The 21,694-nt window shown below is 40.7% G+C and overlaps 1 protein-coding gene across 1 annotated transcript in view; it reads left to right on the plus strand.

Annotated features, from left to right (window-relative positions):
- The window catches only part of sox6 (SRY-box transcription factor 6), a gene marked incomplete at both ends in the record, with an annotated part of 98,138 nt that overhangs the window by 30,460 nt on the left and 45,984 nt on the right, over nucleotides 1–21,694 (plus strand). The window contains 3 exons of the mRNA XM_079217321.1: nucleotides 7,365–7,454; nucleotides 17,310–17,482; nucleotides 19,220–19,288. Coding sequence (XP_079073447.1) covers nucleotides 7,365–7,454; nucleotides 17,310–17,482; nucleotides 19,220–19,288 — 332 coding nt within the window. The remainder of the gene's footprint in view (nucleotides 1–7,364; nucleotides 7,455–17,309; nucleotides 17,483–19,219; nucleotides 19,289–21,694) is intronic.

Below are 21,694 nucleotides of genomic sequence, written 5' to 3' on the forward strand. Positions count from 1 at the left end.
GGTTACCTCCAATATATTTATAGCCACTGTTTACATGACCGAACAAGATAGTCTAAAGGTGACTAACAGAGATGTTCACCAAGTGGAATAATGATAAGGTGTCAGTTAAAGAAAGCCCACCACGAGGTGCAGGTGCTCCACAATACACTGACATGTCTGGACCCTTTTTATTTATGCATGCCAGCACTAGTGATTACATATTAAAAAGCTGGAATTATCTAACTGCACCAAGAAGTCTTCTAGAAATGGTAGAGGTTATTAAAACTGTTGACAACGAGGAAAGGTAATTGCCTGAAAATGAGCGACAACGCACTGTTGTGCTCCGAATGTCCCTTCCCCCCTCCCCAGCTCCCTCTTTAGCGTTTGCATTGTGCGGCATCACCCGGGTGTGTAACCTATTGCGTTCCGATTGCTCCCTTGCAATTAGTGCCCTTTTTGTCCTCACTTCAATAACGCCATGATTATGGAGACTTCAGGAGTATTTGCAGCATCCAACAGCTGTTGTCTCAGGGACTACCGGCTGAATGACAAAAACATGTTTTCTCTCTGCATTTCACTTCCCTGCCTGCCTCTTGTAATTATTATGTTTTATTTGGTGTGATGATGGGGTCTTGTTTTTAGTGTGTCTGTGATTAAGATATTCAAAGGACTCCTTGGAGTGTGTGACAGTCATTTTCTTTTTTATCAACCTCGACTTTTGATTTGTTTCCCGCTCTGTGCAGTGTGGATCGGAAATTAGACACCAGCCTATCATTGTCTGACTGACATTCTGAGAGTTTTATCTCCGAGATAGAAATGTGTGCCTCAATTAAAGAAATGAAACGAATATCCAACTCTGCTTGTAGGGCTAGAATTTAAAAAAAGTAATTTAAGACATTACAGTTTATCTTCTTATATATATTTTTAGAAGACACATAGTTTGCACATGTGTAATCATATGATGCAGTCAATATAGTGAAGTAAATTAAAAACACTGATATCATATAGAGGAGTAATTAAGGAATAATGTATAACTTTAGAAAATCATTGGAAAATAACAGTGATTAGTGTATGAGTAACGGTGGATATTCCTAACCCCTTTTAACTTGTAGGATATATGATGTTACCACCAGAGCTCTCTGTGCAGCCTTAAACCTCACTTTCTATGCCTCAAGATATTTTCAATAAATTGCATATGTATTGTTTGTACAAGAAGCTTGTTTAAGAAAATAATGGTCTGGTTCTTACAGTGTCATGTTGCATAATTTTCAAGGTAATTATTATTATTATTTTTTTTTTTTTCAAAGCAGTCCCTACACTGACTGGGGCTCATTGTATTATATCTATTATTGCAATTTTTGTGTGTACTTTCTATTTTGAAAATGGTGCATTGTTCAGTTTTGTTATTGCAGTTCGTAGATTTGATGTTCTGAGGATGTTTTGGTTTTGGTTGGCTATAGTTTGGATTATGAAAAACTGTTGAAAAAAATGGGCTCTATTCAAGCAGAAGCTTTTTTAGAGACTCTAAACCAGTGTTTTTCAACCTTTTTTGAGCCGCGGCACATTTTCTACAATAAAAAAATCCCGCGGCACACCAACAACCCAAAAAGTTACAGAATGTCACAGTATTCAGTGTTTCCCCTAGGTTTACAGCTTTAGAGGTGGGGGGGGGGAGCGACTGACGGACATACTACATCGTGGCACCTCACAGTACTACAAAGTAATACTTCACAGTACTAGTGACTCCATCTGTGCTTTTATAAATAATAGAACATTGAAATCACTTTCAATTAAACCATATTGCTCCATCAGACAAAAACAAAAGTGTTATCACTTTGTTAGAAAAATGAAAATAAAGTTATATCCGTGCAAAAAATAACTAATATTTAGTTACAACTAAATAGCTTATTGTGGAAAACAACAAGCTATTTTTTTGCAAAACAGAATGAGTGCAGATGTGTGAGCATAACGTTGTATCATTAATAGTGGCTGCAGTGAGCTGCTTTCCTCTACAACTCTTTTTAAAACGAGGTAGATTTGATACAGCCGTTCTCAATTCATGCTCCATGTTGAGCGACGCAACAGCAGAAAAGACAACCTCACGGAGATCTCATAAAGATCGGCTTTTGGCGAAATGACAAGAATCGGCGAGTCGTACATGCGCATGTGACCTATTAACGGCGTACGGTAAAATCAGCATTTCCTCTTGCGCCCCACCTGTAATACGCCCCAGTTTGATAAATACTGACTTAAAGGAAACATAGTGTTCATTTATTTTAATGATGACCACAAAGTGAGCAGGCTTTGTCACTTGAGTGTGTTTTTCGGGCTTTTGGAAGAATATTTCCAGAGCCTCAGAAACGTCAGAAACGTCATTGATGGAGCGCCAGGCTGCAGCCTGTTGGATGTTTGTCTTGACCTACAAATACCTTAACTGTTGGGAAATTGGGAAACCCAGAAATTACAAGCTGTCGTGTACGATCAATAACATACGGCCGTTTAGTTTGTTTAATAGCAGAACAAGGTGCAGACCTGTTCTATAGGAAACTACTAGGCCAGCCGCTATATTGCAGGCTCAGACGCTCAACAATGGAAAATTATTTGCGGCAGCTAAATAATATTTTTTTGGACCAATTAAGTGAAATTGGAAATTTTCTCACGGCACACATGACGATCTGTCACGGCACACTGGTGTGCCGCGGCACAGTGGTTGACAATCACTGCTCTAAACCAAACCCTCGGCTCTTCCTCACTCCAATAAGCATTGTTTCCCTATTTGCCTCGTTGTACTGTATATGCCCATCTGCATTCTGGGGAGAAACCTATTTATATGGTCAGTGTCAGTTGATCATTGATTTGGTAATTACATGTTTTCCCTTGAGGCTGGGACAACTGATATGCAAGGCCAATGCTAAAGGGGAGGTCTCTCAGTCTGTTATCCATGACTTATGGCTAATTCGACTCTCCGAGATAACCCTCTTTTCTCTGCCAACGGCTTTCAACACAACAAACACTCAAACACAAGTATCATCTTTCGTCCCGGGAGAATAGTGCACGCAGAGAGGCTCAGAATGTGGTGGCAGACAGTTGAAACGATTTCATTGCTGACAACGCTGAGTAATAAAACGACAACTACTGCATGTTGTAACGGTCAATTTGTGTGCTATCAGGGCACGATGTAGTGTTTGTAATACATTTTGTAGATTGAAGCTTTTTAGAAATTGAAAACATTGCAATGTTATGCAAACTTAAATATACACACTGGGCTTCCTTTCTTCATGGCAATCTGAAGAGCCATTTGAAAATTAATGTGTCATGATTTTTTAAGATCTGCTTTATTACTGTCCAATCCAATTCCAAAGTGACACGATTTGATTTGTTTGTGGCTCCGTTTATTTGTCTATTTTGTGTTCCACTCAATAATTTGAGATTCTCTACAGTTTGCAATGATCTTTTGAATGAACTACTCTGTTTAGGGCAGCAATAACAACATAAATTAGCAAACAACTCCCCCCTGCGTTCCCTTCTCAGCCCACAGGCATTTATAGTTAACTAACACTCAATTTAATAAGTGTGTGAACAATAAAAAAAAGACAAATTCAGATTATTAGTTGTTGCATGAAAACACTGGAAAGTACTAACAGTGGGGGCATGCTGTATAAAATACGAGACGGAAGGTAATTTCAGGGAGTCAGTCAGTGTCAGGACACACAGTTAATGTTAACCTGCCTCTTAGCTTCACTTCTGTGGTTTACACTGAACATGATATTTTGGCAGCACTGACTGCCAGGTGCTGAAAGCTTTGTTTATGTCACACATCAACCTAGAAACATTCCTTTGTTGAGATTTATGAGGATCATTAGCTTTGTTTTTAATACAGTAAGGAAAAAAGAAAAAGCTGTGGCCTAATCTAGGCATCGCATCTCGGTTTAAGGTGTTCTCAATCTCAGTGCCTGTTCACCCACATCAATAGGATCACAGAATACCTTCACAGGAAAGCTGTATAACAGAGATGACAGCATTGATAGGATATACACATATTGCATTTGCTAGTATTAAATCAGTGAGGACTATTCCCTTTTTCTGAGTGCCACTTGGAAATGCTTAAAAAATCTTGGGGAAGGGTTCAGGGCATTTTTCCAGCTTTCCAGCCCCAACCCCAGAGAAGGGACAATGAGCCCCAGACAGGCTTAGTGGTCCAGAAACCATTCCCCCCTCAATGGGAACACGTCTTGGAAACACACTCCAATAGTTTTGTCTTGTATGTTGCTATCTGTGCTAGCTGCAGAGTGGTGGGGGTCTGTGCCAGGCAAAGGTCCATAGGGACCATTGGAATCGCCGGGGCTGGAGGAAGTTGGTCTGGGTCCAGTGGGGCGATCTGGGCTTGGTGACAAGCCAAGCTGTCTACTGCAGGGACGCTGGGAAAATGTAAATAAGAGCCTGATAAGGGCTATTGTTTTCATTCCATTCTCATCCCAGCTGAATGGCCTGCTCCCCAGCCACAGAGCATTTTATCTCAAGAGGGGGAGGGAAAGAAATGGAAGGGGTGGGGGTGCAAGAGATTTAAGAGCCCCCAAAGGAGAATAAAAATAAACTCACTGGACTCTTCTCTTGTTTAAGCTAATTCCCCAGTATGTGATGTCCTACTTTGAAAGAACAACAGCAACAAACTCTTATTTACCCTAAAACTTCAGAAGTTTTGCACTAACTGTCTTGCACAATTATGTCTGCCTTTCAATTCCACCAGCGCTTAATAATAAGTGAAATCAGTAAAAGTGTGAATCTTTTATTAAAAATAATTCGCGGTTTTAAGGGGAATACGGTGAATTGTTATTTTTTTTACATTATCTGTATAATATTTACCTGACAGTAATTATTACATTGATACTAGCCAGTGTTTCCATTAGCATCTAGTATTTCTCCTGAAAAAACGGACAGGCATTTTAGAAACTGAAATAGCATTCCTCCTATTAATCTAAATTCTTCTGCAAAATAGCAAAATAGGCTTTGGACGGGTGTTTTGAAAAAAGCCAGACATCTCATTTATTGTTTTCCCTGAGCATGCCTGCACAAAAGTTCCTCCGCTTTCACCAAATCCATTTTTGGTTGCCTGTTTTGTCCACGCTGTTCGAACACTGAAAGATGTTAGAGAGTTATTTTATAGACTAATCCAGGTCATCATTCACCTCTCCCAGGTGGAAGGCAGGGAGGACAGCGGTGCATTCCAGCTGTAGTCTTTCCTGTTGGAGGACTTGGCAGGTCGTGTCTGGCCCGACGGAGGGATGGAGAAGTGAGGGAGAGGCAGCTCTCCTGGGAGGGAGGTGGAAAGGAGGGGGAGGACTGGAGTAGAATGGAAGCTGGCACCACATTATCTCCAACAGTTGGCGCATTCCTTAATGATCAAGTGCTGGAGCAGCATCTGTGATGAAAGCGTGTGTGTTTACTTATGTGTGTGTGTGTGAGAGAGAGAGAGAGCATATGTGTGCATATTAACATATGCTCACTGTGTTTGTTTAATTCCCCTTTACACTACTTATTAAATAAGCCTTTTCTGTGCTTCAGGGGAGAAAATGTCATGCACTGATCTTGTTCTGTCCGTCTGAAAATTATGATTTGAGGGAAATTTGTTGTTGTCCGGGAGAGGAAGCGGTCTCACCCAGGGGTGAGGCACAGAGAAGAAGAGTTGAGCTCTGCTACTCCCCCTGCCCTTAACCCCTGTTTTAAGATCTGTGATATTTGTGCCATGGAGGGAGTTAACACACACGCACACACACACACACACACACACACACACACACACACACACACACACACACACACACACACACACACACACAAACACACACACACACACACACACACACACACACACAAACACAACACACAGCCTTTTCTCTCTTCCTCTCTTCGGGTCAAGGGGACAAACTGTGAGTTGGGAATTGGAAAGTCAATAAAGCAGAAGTAATGTTATAATGACCCTGAGCTGAAGATGTCCTGTCGACCCCCATCACGTTGGAGGAAGTGGACAATCAAACAAAACGGTCACTCTGCTTGATCTCTCTGAAAGCCATTCTTAAACAAGGCCACAAGAACTCCCGACCCCTCCGCTACTCCCATTTCCTCTGAAGTCAGTGTTTGTCAGAGGGAACAACAGTGTTTGGTTTGTCGAAGAGATGTTACAGGCGGATAAAAGGAAACAACACTTGTATACATTCTAAACTGTACAAATGTCCTCTGTGTTTGAAGTCAAGGATGATATTGGTGAAACTGGAAGAGTCCAGAATATTCCGCGTGACAGGCCCTTTTGTCTGTCTTACTGTTTCTCTGAATTTCACATTATGTGTATTTTAGAATCCAAAACACATGACAGCTACATGCAAGTGAGAAACACATACTATATGGCATCATTTGAACTAGTAACATGCTTCTGAATTGTGTCCTTCTATTGCCAGAAGTGTGATTATAAATGATCCACTGTTAGATATGTGGTTGGTTGGACTATTCATTACAGAGCCCCGGGGCTTTGTGGTAATAATTAGTGTGTCTGCTTTGGTTTTACATTTTGCTCCAAATCTAGAGAAACACAGTTTTGCAAATCATCCTCAGGCTCTATATGAAACCTGAGTTCTAATTCTATATACACCAGAACAGCTGTTTTAGACAGTACAATAATTGTTTTCACAGAACCGGACTGTACATGATTGCTGCTTGTTTTAATCAGACTCAACGGGACAGCATGCTGCATGTCTTGATCTGGTTCAGATTGGAGGCAGACAGTTTGTGGAGACAGTGTCTCAAGGTGGAGGAGTAGAGGCCTGCCTGTGCTGCTGGTGTTTGATGGGAACAGGCACAGCGCAGTGCAGCGATGGTGGAGGCCTGGGTCAGCCGGCCCAGAGTATTCTTTATCAGCTATCCCAGCGACAGCATGGCAGATTGCAGCCATTCCTCTTTTGATTCATTGTCTGCTGGACAAATGTTAATTGTTTTCATCATTGGCAGCTATGTGAACGCTCAGACGCAGTCAGTCTTCCTCCTTGCCTCCCACTTAAAGATTGTCTCTGTCCTTATACTATCCCCACAATGTCTGCTTCCCTCTTCACTCCACTGTGAGCTCATCTCTCTGCCATCGGGCTGAGATGCTTTTAATGTTGGACGTGCAATACCATCAAGTCAAATATCTCTCTCTCTCTCTCTCTCTGTCTCTCTCATCTGATACGCTGACTTTATTTAATTTTCATTTCAGTGAATAGATTTAGAGGTTTATAACATCCACAAAAAAGATTGAAAAACAATTTCATACACAATATTCCAAAATCATAAAAAAAAATACATTTATTTTGCCATTGAAATGACTTACATTTTCTTTCTGCATTTTTCTTCTTCAGACTCCTCATGTATGGAGAAACTCCTTTCTAAAGACTGGAAAGAGAAGATGGAGAGGCTCAACACCAGTGAACTGCTAGCAGAAGTAAAAGGTAGGACTTCAACAAACACCACTTTAAGGCGCGTTAAGAAATCCCTCATTCCTATCAGACATACATAATCTATGTACTGTATAATCTCAGACACAGCCTTGTACTCTGAATTAAAACAAAGGCCTTTGGCTGCCCTCCTCATTCATTTCTCTCCTCCCTTATCTTTTGTTGGAATGCCCGACTCTGTCCAGAGAGCTGTCTTCAAAATTCCAGCCCGTTTAGACTCATTTTGGGGCTCTTTGTGCTTGTCAGAGGATTATTGTTGTTGTCCCTTCAGACGGCCCTGATGCTCTGACACATGCAGTGTGTTCATGCCGCTCTGGTAATTGTTGAACTCAAAGTGTGCTTGATGTAAACAGAGCACAGCCGAGCTGAGAGGAGAGGAGATGGTGCGGCGATGCACAGAGTCGTCTCCTCTGTGAGCCTGCGTTTGAGTGGAATGTCTTGACTCTGACAGTGAACGCCCTGCGCAGCGTATCAACTGCGGCACGGCAAAGCGCAACTCAGCACTCCCCCGAAATCTGTTCATGACAGGGTGAAGGTGGGCCAAAGATGGGCAGAGCCGCTGCTCAGTCCTTAGCACTGACTGTTACTGAAAGCTGGTGTGTTTATACTGCACAGGGAAGCACAATACCAGCTGGCTGATAACACCGGGCTGTCACTGGCTCCTGCCCTCTCTCAACAGTGATTACCTTCATTAAATTATATTAAATCTCTCAATAAAACACTTACATGTTTTTGGTATTAACATTTCATGAAGACTGTTCATACACTTACAAAGAAAGCTCATTTCAATGCTGTGCAGGTGATTTTGATCATTTGCTTATTATTTTATAAAACAAGAGTGACATACATAAATAAAACTTGTGTTTGGTTTTAATTATTTAATTACACTTACAGAGAATATATAGAGAAAAAAATGCTGTTGAATCTTTTAATAAGTATATTCATTGGCAATAACCTTAATGAACTGAAGGATAAATCATTGCTTGGTAAAGTAGATTCATTGTACCTGCCCGTATACTGCGTGCCACTGTAGATCAAAGTGCACTGGGTAAAATATTTTAAATGATTTAGCCTTTTGAAAGCTGGTATGTTAAATTACAGGCAGGGCATTTCTTCTGTTTGATGAATGGGAACAGGAAGGTTACTTGGTGGTCTGTAAACAGGTAGGGAGTCTGATAATAAACACTATGGCCTCTGTCTGTTGATGAGTTATGGAGACAGTCTATACACCACAGTTACCAATATAAATGCTTCCCCTATCACAGTGGCAGCCTTAGATTTTTAATTAGCATGCCATTTCATATGACTGTAGACATTTCAAAGGGCTGCTTTGTGCTCCCCCTTACAAATGTCTCTCTCTCTGCGTTTGATGTCTGCCTGATGTAAATACGGGCAATTAAAAAGAAGTCCAGGGCTGGAGACGCACAAGGTCCGCCTAATTAAAACACAAACAAAGGTAGCTCGCAGAAAACACCTTATGATTAAGATCTAAAGTGTTATGATGAATCAGAGGTTCCATTAATTGTAAGGTTAAAATCTGTATAAAAGACAAACACGCATGTAGGTTTCAAATAAATGAAAGGAAGTTGAGAATAAAGGCTGGCAAGCAGATAAAGACCAGAGCATCTACTGGCACAGTGGCCTTGCATATTCTATGCTGATTACGCACCCATTCCTCAACCAATTATACTAAGCACCTTGTAGGTTACCTTTTGACATTGTTCCATCAAAACCTTGAAAGACAAGTAATTGTGTTATTGCAGAGGCAAGGAGTGGAATCTGACTGGGGTGGAAATAATGTATTCTTGCTCTTAGAAAACAAATACTAAGAAAAAACAATAGGTGTGACAGAATTTGACCCCAGGCTTTTACCCATGAAAAGAAAGACATTCTTTTACTCCGGTTGTGTTCATACATGCCCTGAATACTTGCTCCTGTTGAGGTGAACATGCACGTACGGTAAACAAACAAAACAAAACAATAGTATCAACAACATCAGAGATTTGCTTTCAAGGTCTGCAAACCCAACCAACCATTTACCGATTTACAGATGACACATCTTTAATTAGAGCTTATTGTCACGGGGTGTTTGGCTACATTATGTGCTGCTTCTGAGGTAAAGACAATTTTTTTAAACAAGCACAGTAATCCAGTAGAGGCAGTGTGCTTAAGCCACACATAAAGAATGGTGTTATTAAGGGTTAATGATCTCAAATCTCCATCTGCCTTTTCCTGTATGCTGTTGGGGCTTAGTAGCAGAAGAGGCAGGCAAAAAGGAGAGTTTGCGAAGGAGCATTAGTGGCGGATTTCTTTTCAGCAGTCAATTCCAGAGCTAACTGTTTGTTTTCATACCTGAGCTTAGCTGTCAATCTGCAGGAACGATGAAGGAGAGAGATGAAATCTCAGAGCAAGAAAGGGAGGCCGGCTGGAAGGGCTCCAAACCACAGAAAGTAGCAGATAATAGGAGGCATGGTGGAAGGAGGAGTGCGAAAGAGAGAGAGAGAGAGAGAGAGAGAGAGAGAGAAAGAGAAAGAGAGAGAGAGAGGATACTTAGTTAACATTTACAAATGTAAAACTCAAATAGATTTTCTTCTTTCAAATAATGTCATAGTCCCCTTTCTTCACATAATTCACATCATTCACTTACAATCATTATTTCCCTATATTTAGGCTACTGTATGTATGTCTGTCTGTATATCTGTATATACTGCATATTATAAACATGTCTAATGCATACAAATATAGCACACAGTGGCCTACGTAGATAAGGTTGCCCTCTGTTCCACGCTTGCTATGTGCAGGGTCTTTGAGTCTCGTACTCCACAGAGCTGTTTAAGTTTCCCTGCTGAGTGCCAGTTTCCCGGACCCCCGTTGGGAGAAAAAAAAAAAGAAGCAAAATGCTCAAGCATTTACTCAAACTGAAGAAAATATTTGGTTACTAAATTGGAACACACACTGTATTCATTCTCTTAGAATTTGCGCACAAAAAAATACATATATTTAAAAAATGTAAATAAGAAAAAGCTTAACATTGTACACTAGCGTTGAAATGGCAGCTTGAATTCTAAAGCAGAAAAACCGTGGCTCTTGCACTGTCAGAATCAATTTAAGAACGGTGTCGACATGACAGTGGTCGAGTGCACACAGACAGTCCTGTGGCAGGCAGATAAGTGGAAGCTCTTTAGGAGGAGAACGCAGGGCAGGGCAGGGCGGCAGCTGAGACTGATTTGATGCTGGCCCTACCTGTACTGGCTTTACTCCTGAACAGACAGAAAGGAGTCCACTGTGTGAACACAGAGCCCATATTGTTCAGCCATGTGGGTAAGCTTCAATACACGTTTATTCACCTTAAAATGTTTATTCCTAATGGCTTCCATAAAATGAGGTTTTGATGCCACTAGAGATGCACAGCACAACATGTGTGCAAACATTTCCCAGTGACACTGAATTACATAGATTTAGAAAAGAGTAGTTTTTAACAACATACCGTATACATGTTATGTATATTTTGCCTTCCAAACATACAAAACCATTCACTTAAACGGCACAAAACCGTATCTGTCCAGTTGCTCCAGTCAAAAATGCCTCAGTTAGCATTTTCTCCACAACACTTCAGTCAACTGTTTGCCCTGTGCACTCAGGTGAAATATGAGCCACAGTAAATCATTATTCCTCAGGCCACATTTGCCAGATGAATGTATGAGAGTGTTGGACTGTGTGTTTTTCTCCTCTAATGAATTGAGGAATTTAGCTTGTGGCAGTGGAGGTAAAAAAGGAAGTAGTGTGTGTGTGTGTGTGTGTGTGTGTGTGTGTGTGTGTGTGTGTGTGTGTGTGTGTGTGTGTGTGTGTGAGAGAGATATATAGGGATAAAGTTCTCTGTTTGTGTTTTGAATTATATTCCAGTGGTTTTTCATAGTTTGTTTAACTAATGACTTTTAAAGTTGTATGATACATTTCATGGAAACAAGCATATTACTCCTGTTTTCATTTGAAGAGAATGTAAAACATTTACAGAGCTGAAAATAACGTACATGTCTTTTATAAAAGGACACTCCACTGAAATATTCCTCAGATGTCCCTCAGCAAAGCAAATACGATACGATGCTTTATTGTCATTGCATGTTAAACATGACGAAATAGTATACACACTGCAGTGAGAAACTGCTGAAGAGCGGACCTACGTTAATTCTAAGGATATAAATTAATACATTAGTCAGATAATTGACTCAAATTGATGCAAACAACATCTGAATTGTAGGGATCTTCTCAAAAGTGCATGCAAGACAAGAGAGGTTTTCAGATTCTTATTTTAAAAAAAATCATAATGCCACTTAAATGTTTTCTCTTCTAATTATGTTTTCTGAACAATAACTTGTAGGGACTGGTAGTTTTCACAATAGCTGTTTGCACTCCCACAAGGTGCATACAATGTTCACTAGGCAGGCACAAATTGGCACAGAACCAGACTCCAGAAACCAGAGAGGGCTGCAGCAAACTTTGCGCTTGATGCAACATACATGATTGGGTCATTTTTGGCGCGCGTAAAATAAAATGCAGGGTCAGATGATGACTTTTATTGGTGGTCTTGGTGAGCGTGCCGCTAGTGTTGAAAAGGAGGGCGCCTTCAAATTGAAATGTAAACAGAAAATGACGGTTATGCAGTAACCGTCATTTTATGAGCCAGATTTTATTACTGTTAACATTAGCCATTGGCAAAATGCATTTTGTAGTGCGCTGGCCAGTGCTAACGTGGCCACCATCCCTCCTGGTATTTGGGTAACACTGTGGTTTAATACATTTGATATTTGTGTATTTGATATTAACTGCGAGCAGATTGATTTTGTTAACAGCTGCCATTTGCTCTTTTGTAAAACTACAGTAATTAGTTTAATTTTACATTGAGTTACTTTTTTTCCCCCCCCAAAAAACAACTATTTTATGTTTTTTTTGTAATTTTATTATTACATATAACCACAGTCTATTGATCATATCTCAGACTCATCACCACGAAGGCCATGAGAGATGAATAGAAGAACTGAGACAAACTTTGTTTTTGTGTAATCTTTGCTATATATTGCCTTGCATACATACAACACCATGCATGGTGCCAGGAAGTCTGGTTTATTTCACTGTATTATAGAGTCAAAGAATGATCTATTCAATTACTGAAAGACCAGAAGAAAAGTTTCTGTGCAGAGTTATTTTTTGTCTTTAGAGTGAATTTCAGGGTCACTGGCATTCCCCGTGGAGTAATATGTTCAGGTCGAGACTCTATCTTGGCTTTGATGAAGTACCTTGTCCAGTGTCATGGGTAGACAGTGAAGTGCTGGAGCTTTCACATTAGCATAATTATACTGAAGAGTGAGGCTTCCTCCACCATCAAAATATTAGTCTCCATCAGTGTAAGGCATGAACAGCAAAACCACAGTAGATGAAGTGTGTTTTTATTAATAACCTCTCCAGATACCAATCAGAGTTTTTTTTTAATTGTCTACTGAGCTATTTAAATTAATTTGAGTCTTTAAAACTGTCTTAAAATCAATGTAATACTTAAATACACGTGTGCACACATACAGATGGATACACACATATACAATGGAAGAAACTCATAATACCAGATTTCAATTAACACATACCATTTTCTTTATAAGTTTTAAGCACAAAGATTTAAGTGGTTTTAAAAATGTGATACGATCTGACGTTTTTTTGTCAAGCTGATGAGTGAATCAGTCTTTATGTTCAGACCATATAGGAGAGCACAGGGACTGAGAATCATTGCTGCCAGTGGATGACATGTGCTTGTGAGTCATTGCTCATGCTTGTTAGTGAGGTTTTATTGGCAAGATTAATTGCTTTTATATCATGGCAGAGGCAGCAAGCCAGGTAAAACGGCTGTTGCTCATATTGTCTTGGTTGTAGGGCATGGAGGCGCGTTAACACCATATTACTGGTATTACTACTACATATGGGCTTGTAGCACTGCAAAGGGATACCATAAAATTAGCTCTATTTATTCTAGCTTGGTTTTCTGCTAATCTAGATCCTCAACACGATACATTTTTTTCGTCAAAATGTTTCAGTTATATTCAATATCACAAAAGTGTATTTGGTAAGAAGATTGGCTTGTATTTCATGCTTTTGTTGAAGCAGTTTTATGGGTTTGAAGAAAGGTCTGTTGGCAGAATGTGTTTTCTATATTGAACACTAGGAGCCATTTGCCATTGCTACAACTTAATTGGCTCTTTTGTGTTTTCCACTGAAAGAATGGACAAAGGGTCAGATGACCGCAGAGTTTACACACGTGTGCATTTACATCAGAGGCATACACTTTTAATCAATTGGAACAGCACGCAAAACACATCTGTACACGCTCATGTCTACATTCACACACACTTTAGGAGAGAGCCGAGAGAGCGACCGTAAGCACATAAGGCATTCAAGTTATGTGCCGTCTGTGGATACAGCTTGGTACAATCGGAACATTTAGACAAGTCTTAATTTACTTAGGATGGGCTTGCAGCATATGGAAGCATCCACAATAGCTGACTGATAGAGAGACAAAGAAATTCCTGTCTTAAAAAACTCAATTCAGATCTGGTCATAATGGCTCAGCTGTCTTAACCAAAGGAAGGGAAGAGAATAGGGTGCCTTGTGATTTCCCCCCTTTTCACCCTCACCCTCCCTCGCTTTTCTTCTTTTTTTGTGCCTGAATCTTTTATCTGTGTTATTCACTCGGGACTCTTCAAAGTAACAAGCCTCCTTCTTTTTCCCCGGTACTGGACTTGGAACCCAAATTAGAGACTGCTTGATTAGAGCAGAGAGGAGGGAGCCAAGAGAGAGGGAGATGTGGGTATTGGACAGAACAAATCGCACCCCTACAAAGTGCCTTTTATCCAAAGACCCCAAGGCTTAAATACCCCCATTCCTCCCAAGCAACCATGGCTCTGCTTGTTTCCCTCTTATCATTTATTTAGTCACCCATCGCTGATGTTTTCTGCTCTACTTTGTGACATTTAAAAGAGGCAGAAATCTGCAAAGGTGAATGCTGAAAGCGCTGAAACTGAACAACATAGCTTTACCGTCTCCTCCTCCTGTGTGCCAATCTAGCATATCTGAACTGAACGCAGTGGCCTGAGAAAAAACAACAAGAAAAGTGCCTGCACAACTTGACCGCTTACTCCTGAGATCCTCCTATTGAGTTAGGCTGGTGTTGTCCTACTCGTCTTCAGTCTTCTAACAGCAAGATGTCACAACATGTTAGGCCTGGGCTGACTGCTGGGGTTTATGTAGAGACAAGGCATCACTGGGCTGTCTGTCTGCCATCCGAAACTCAATGTGAGGAGACATGTTAACAGGCAGACCCCGGCCCCACCGCTGTTAAAAGCCATGCAATATGCAGGAAACGGCCTCTTTTGTCAGTAGGTTGGTCAGACACAGACCACGACTCTCCTCTTCTGCACCACCCAATAAAAGTTTTATCTGCATTTTAAAGCTGATCCATAATTTAAAGCAGGAAGAAAGAGATTTTTACACTAACCACCCAACAAAAAACACATGCGCCTGATTTTCTACAGCATCAAAAGGGAAATTATTCCACCATGTTTTAGACATTCAGATATTATGTATTCAGCATTCACCAATAATCTAAGTTATACTTATTGATATTTCAGCATTTGGGAATAGACAATAAAGACTTAACAATCTGTTTAATAATTAGGATTAAATTGAGAAAAAAGGAAGGCCCAAATTGCAGTAGAGAGGGCAGTTTAGACTTCCCACAATTTAGCTCCACATCAAAACAATGGGCTCTCTGTTAGTATTCTTTTGGTGTCTGGGCAGGACTGAGCTCTCCACAGTCGGACTATTCCATCAGATGCTTGTGTGGACCCTTAGCACCAGTCCCCTTGCACATTCATGCACACAAACACAACATATATGTGCTGGACATTCCAGTTATTACATTTGTGCCATTTTGTGTTTTATGACACTCTTAAACTAGTGAGTGATCATCAAAAATGTGTAATTAGGCAGGCTGAGAGTGGGCGTCATTGAGTCCAGATGTTTAGTTGCCAACTCAAGGTCATCAAGGCCTTGATGCCTGATGGCCGTCATCTTCATCTGAAATCATGCTTTCTTTTTCTTTCTTTCTTTCTTTCTTTCTTTCTTTCTTTCTGTCTTTCTTTCTGTCTTTCTTCATCTCCTTCTTTATTCCCTCCCTCCGCCCCAACACATTATTGATAGCTGTGATTTATTGTGACAACGACTGATGTATCTTGCTTGTGACCTGTAAAAGGCAAGCCCTTCATGGACACAGCCAAAGGTTAATAAAATTGGTGCTGATTGTATCAATTTTACAGCTAAGCCATTCACAACGAGTGTAGTCGGGTGAATAAGAAGTCAATTCAGGCCTTGGAAACTGCACACATGCCCGATGAATAGCTGCTTTTAGGTGCTTTTTTTTTACTTCGTTCTGAGGATAAATGGAGAATTGCAGCTCTCTTCCATTGCAGCAGGCAGCGAAGGCAGAATGAGGCGAACCGAGGCTCAGACAAGCCTGCCAGTAAATTGCCCTGAATGGGTTCTGGAGGTTGACAAGCCCTATTAAGACAAACGGCTTTCCTCATCGGAGAAATAAAATAAATCAGGTGTTTAGTCAAATTAAAATAGTTTGAGTGGAGAGGGCCCCTGGGAGCTCTCGGAGAAACTAAAGACAGATGTGGCCAGAGACGAGAGGAAGACACCCAAGAAAAGAATTCATCTTCCGCTGGCCTCAAGCCAGACTTCACTGTACTGTTATCTGGATCTCTATGCTTTTATCCTTCTCTCTCTCCATACTGTCGGAATCCCCATCCCTTTTTCCCTGTGTTCTCCGGGATCAGCTTGTCACACAGCAGTGCAGTGGGAGGAGAGTGAGTTACTGTCTAGCCTCTCACTGGCAATTATGTTGGCGGTGTAAGTCAATGGTAGGATCACTTAGCATTGATTAGGCGGAGCGAGAGAGCAGTGCAGCAGAGCCGCTCTCTCTATCACACACAGTGCGGACATGTGACTGTAGAGAGAGAAATAAGCCTATTGGTCTGTCAATGCTTTGCTTTTTGAAATATGTATACAGTAGCTCCACAGATAATACAATAAAGAGTGTATCGTTCAGTTTTCCCTTTACCAATATTAAGAGCATATTTGTGGTGTGCACATTTTTTTTAAAATGTTTGAACAATGTTTGAACAATCCTTTCAGTAGTCTGTAAGGAGATACTCCTCTAATAGGTTGCTGGAATGGCCATATATAATGAAATACTTTTGTAGTTTTGAGGCTAACACTAACTCTCAACACTTCCTTTATATTCACCCCTGGTAGTCTGACATAAGCTGCCACCTCAGTTTGACAGCTCCCTGCAGCTCTTTGTCTATATGCCGGGAACAATTCCTTCCCTTTCTTCCTGTGAAAGCTGTGAACACCAGCTACAGTAAATAGATAACTCCAGGCTGTGTGTGACCTTAACACTTTCTCGTGACTTCACTGCAGTTGGTTGCTGCCTGCGTGGTTCTCTTTGTACAGTATATTGTGTACAGTACTATAGCACAATATGATGTTCGGCATGTGCAGCATGGTCACTTTTCTATATTTAGCGTATTATAACCAAGGCCTCCTGCAGGTTTTTTTTGTTATTTTATTTTTTACAAAAGCATCCACCCTAGTTATTTAGTGTGTACTTTTGTCCTTTTTGTTCTTTGTTACTGGTATACATACATCATACCTGTATATACATTTGTGACTCAGGCTCTCCACCTTGTGTTTGTTTACCCTTTCCACTCCTAACATTGTTTTCACTCTCTGTTCCCTCACTAGGTACTCCAGAGAGTCTAGCAGAAAAGGAACACCAGCTCTCCACAATGATCAGCCAGCTGATCAGCCTGCGAGAGCAGCTCCTGGCTGCCCACGATGAACAGAAGAAGCTCGCCGCCTCACAGATGGAGAAACAGAGGCAGCAAATGGAGTTAGCTCGTCAGCAGCAGGAGCAGGTATAGTGCTCACTGTTTCCTTTTTTCACGCTCACCGTGTCTCTGTTTGTCTCATTTTGCGCCCCAAGTAATAGTCTTTTCTCCCACACTGACTCTTTCTGTCTGTCTGTCTGTCTCCCCTTGCTACTTGAATCTTGTTTACCCTATTTCCTCATGTCGTCTCTATAATAAATCCCATTAATTAAATGCATTTTTAACAAATTGTCACTACCCTCTCTATTTCACATTAAATTTCATGCCTGAAATGCTAATAAAAACGTACTCCTCAGTAGGAATTTGGAAGAATATTAGATTTAAGAGATGTTATATTCTATATTACCTCAGATATTTCGGTCATGCTCTCTCGCTCACATTTATGCTGCGTGGAAGGAAAATGTTGTTATGACTTGTACTAACAAATGCGAGGGAATGTGCGAATTAAACGTTATATTAAACATGGAAGTCCTCTATATCTTATAAATCGACTCCTATTAGAACAAGCCTGGCATTAGATTTGCAGCACAAATCAGGCCAATGAGCCATATTGTACAAATCAGCAAATTAGCAGAGGCCATGAAGTGTGTTAATGTCTGGGAAGAAATAAGGACACAAACTATCCACACGGGCGACACTTTTATTATCACTAGCCACCCTAATGGCTATGAGTCAATTATCAGCAAGGAGTTCACTCAGAGTTTTCCCCACACACTCTCAGACCTTCCTGTGGTAAATGAAGAGATATACCATATACCTTGGAGTGATGCATTTGGTCATAGTACACTAATAATACATTAACAGTATTGATTCCTTTTTCAATCAATGATGTTCATTTGCAAACTACACTCAACTCTGTAGGCTTTGTGGACATTGCAACATAAATGAACAGTGATATAAGATATTGTATTATTTGATCTTATTTAAAAATGGAAGAATATTAATAACATGGAAAAGAGAGAAGGGGTTAGAGAGGGAGCCCGCTGAGAGCCAGAATGTCATCAAGCCATCAAGATACAACACAGTAATTAACTGTTGACACTCGTGAGGAAGCCAGCACAAATTAATCTTGACACATTTACAGACGACCGATATCTTACAGTGAACACTTTGTAATTATATTTAAAAATGAAAATTAAATGACACTTAAAACTAGGTTGTCATGCTCAATGAAGTGGGTATGTAGAGCGGGGGACTGCTGGGATTGGAAGGATTGTGGTGATTGTGGTGTGGCTCTTCGTCACTCAAGGGCGGCAGGGACGTCTGCCACCCGTTCACTGCCTGCACCGGTTATCTCCATCATAACCACGACCGTCTGTCCTGTAAATTATTTATTCTCTACTACCACTAATTTTGACTGTGCAGTTCAGCACAGGTCGTTTCATGTTCATTGGGAAATTGAAAATATGTTTTTGTCAGATTTTTCAGCAATTTAATTATAAATGAAAGGAAATGTAATATTATTTTCCCTTATTAATCTGCTGCCTTCTCCCCTTTATTTATTTTCAATGTAACCACTATTTTAACATATTCTAAAACATAATTACTGGTCTTAGTTAGTAGTTTATTATTAGTAGTTATTAGTGTTTAGGAGCAGTATCTCTGGTGTTGTAACTGCAGTTGCAGCACAGTTTCTATTATATATAATGTTGTCTAGAAAAAATTAAAAAGTAGGCCGATCACATGGTTTTAGTTCCTTATTCTCTTTGTCAGTTTTAACCAGAAATTATTAAATGTTGTGTCTTTACTTCTGTTTTCAACCAGATTGCAAGACAACAGCAGCAGCTTCTGCAGCAGCAGCACAAAATCAACCTCCTTCAGCAACAGATCCAGGTCAGTCAAAGTGTTTCTCTTGGCCCTCTAACACTCGGCAGCTTACATCTCTCACTTCTTCTACGCTGATTAGAACCTCTGTTTAATTGGTGTACCACCGCTGTCACAGCGGATCACATGTCTGGACTTGATGGCACAGATCAATCAAATTAGACATTAAAGTAAATATCATTGCTAACTTCTGTTAGCCTCTTCTTCTAATCTTTTCTAAAACGTCTTGTCTTTTTATCTTTAATATCTGTGTCATACTAACATTCATCACTCTCATCAAATGTTAATTGCCTGTTGGTAATTTGGGAGGGCTTTAAAATATGGAGGAGAATAATTAGCACATCTTAACGAACAAAAAAAAAAGGGGAGGGGGGGGGCGCAACAGCAGCTTATGAGTCCTGTTGATGGAGAAGAGCCTGGAGGTGGTGGGGGACATGAAAGAGGCTGGTAAATGCCTCTGAAGCAAGTTGGTCCCAGAAGGGCAATGTGGTATGGTTTCACAAAGCACAATACCAAATTGTGAACGAATTAAAACATTGTGCTTTTTTCCCCTCCTTGTCAGTACAAGGAGGGAAAAAAGCACAATGTAGTTTATGTGTTGCTCTCGATTTTGACCCATGCATCTCATGCCAGACATTATCATTTTCATTCGTGCGTGTATGTTTGTGTGTGCCTAATCATGTGATACAGTGCAGAGCAGTGTAGTGAAAGACCACCCAGGCAGCATGCAGCGGTACATGGTCAGGCAGCCCAGGGATATCCAGAGCTGGTCACTGGCAGGGGTCAAGGCTGTGAGCCTTACTGCCCGCGTGGAGCTAACGTTATCCTGCTGGGTGTGCCTAGCGTCAGGCACATCCTTCGCCATTCACCTTCTACACTGCTTGTTCTTCTTACTGACAACTCCCTGTCTTGCTCTTTTGGTTTACTTGCTACAAATTGTTCCTCCAGCACCTTTTAGCCCTCCTTCCAAGAGATACTATTAGTTTTTTCTGAAAAGCAGTTTCTAGCTATGGGTCTTCTTACACAGGTTGTTCTCATTACTCATTCTCACACTAAGGCAAAGCAAACTTTTGGTTTCAATCATTCCATCCAACTGATCTACTGCCAGGACATCAACATAGCTATTCCAAGAGCTCTTTGCAAGAGAAAGGCCATACAGTCAATATGTTCTTGTGAAGCCACACGTCTGGACCTTGCACTTCAACAGTGCAGAGTCTATTAGAAAATTCCACTGGAGAGAAGCACAGAGCACGACACTCTGTCTAGAAAACACTCTAAAATGAAGTACCTTATACACTACTGAGGGACTAGTATACTCATATCATGGATGGCCCTTCACTTATGCTCATTGAGCATAAGGGCACAGCCCTAATGCATCTCACTTTTAAAGGCCCTTGCTTTCATCACAAAGTTAAAGGCAAATGATACCTCAAAATTCTCCTTGATGCATAGTTTTGAGAGAGGGTAGGGGTTTGAGTGTGCATGGGAATGTGCTTCTAAATATCCATTTGAAACACTTGAACAGAGATACAAGTAGAGTCCTTTTATGTAGAGCCCAGCTAGCCAGCTTCTCCCTTGACCAAATGTGCCACAGATCTTCCCTGAAAAAGAAGCCACATCCACAATTAAACAAAAGAGCCCCATGGTCGGACCATCTGTTCCACTGCCCATCAGCCTTTGCTGGCTGCACTAAACAGACAGAACACCTACCGAGAACAAACAGGAGTCACTCTCAATACTTCAAATAAGTTTGATCGTGCAACATTGTTTATCAGCAAGTCCTATAAAGCAGAAGATGTTCTTTTTCCCTAACCTAGTTCCTCCAGATATCCAGTTTGGTGATGGCCACTCCTCTCAAGTCAGAGTATGAAAGACAAATAAAAGAGAGTCAGGGGCAAGTTAGTCAAGCATTTTTGCCACTCTGTTTTCATTACGACTGCCTCTTGAAAATGCCCTGGCCATTTTAATGTATTAACAGCTTTGACTTAATTAGTTCTGTAAACAAGCCTCCAGCCTGCATGTTACAGACTTTTAGAAAAGTGGGAAGCAGTGTTGGGGGATTGAGTTGAGAGGCTAAGCTAAGGTATTGTATTGATAATGTACCTGATCACATCAGTTGACATTGTAAACTGCCCAAACAATAAAACCACGGGGGCGGCAAACGGAGATTGTTGTTGGCATGCTATATGTGTTCTTTCAAGGTGCTTTTGCATGTGGATTGAAGGGAATATGTGTAGTTATAAAGGTTTAGTTAGTGAGGTTTTAGAGGAAGGGAGAATGCAGTTTAATCAAGTTTCCTCTTTGAATAGCCATCTCTCTTGTTATCCTTTCCCATCATTCCAACAAGAGAGGGATAGAGATTTGGTCTTTGTCCTTCGGGATTACAATGTCACTTGTTTTAAGATAACAGATGAT

The sequence above is a fragment of the Taurulus bubalis genome (genome assembly GCF_910589615.1).
Source record: "Taurulus bubalis genome assembly, chromosome: 4".
Classification (NCBI taxonomy): Eukaryota; Metazoa; Chordata; class Actinopteri; order Perciformes; family Cottidae; genus Taurulus; species Taurulus bubalis.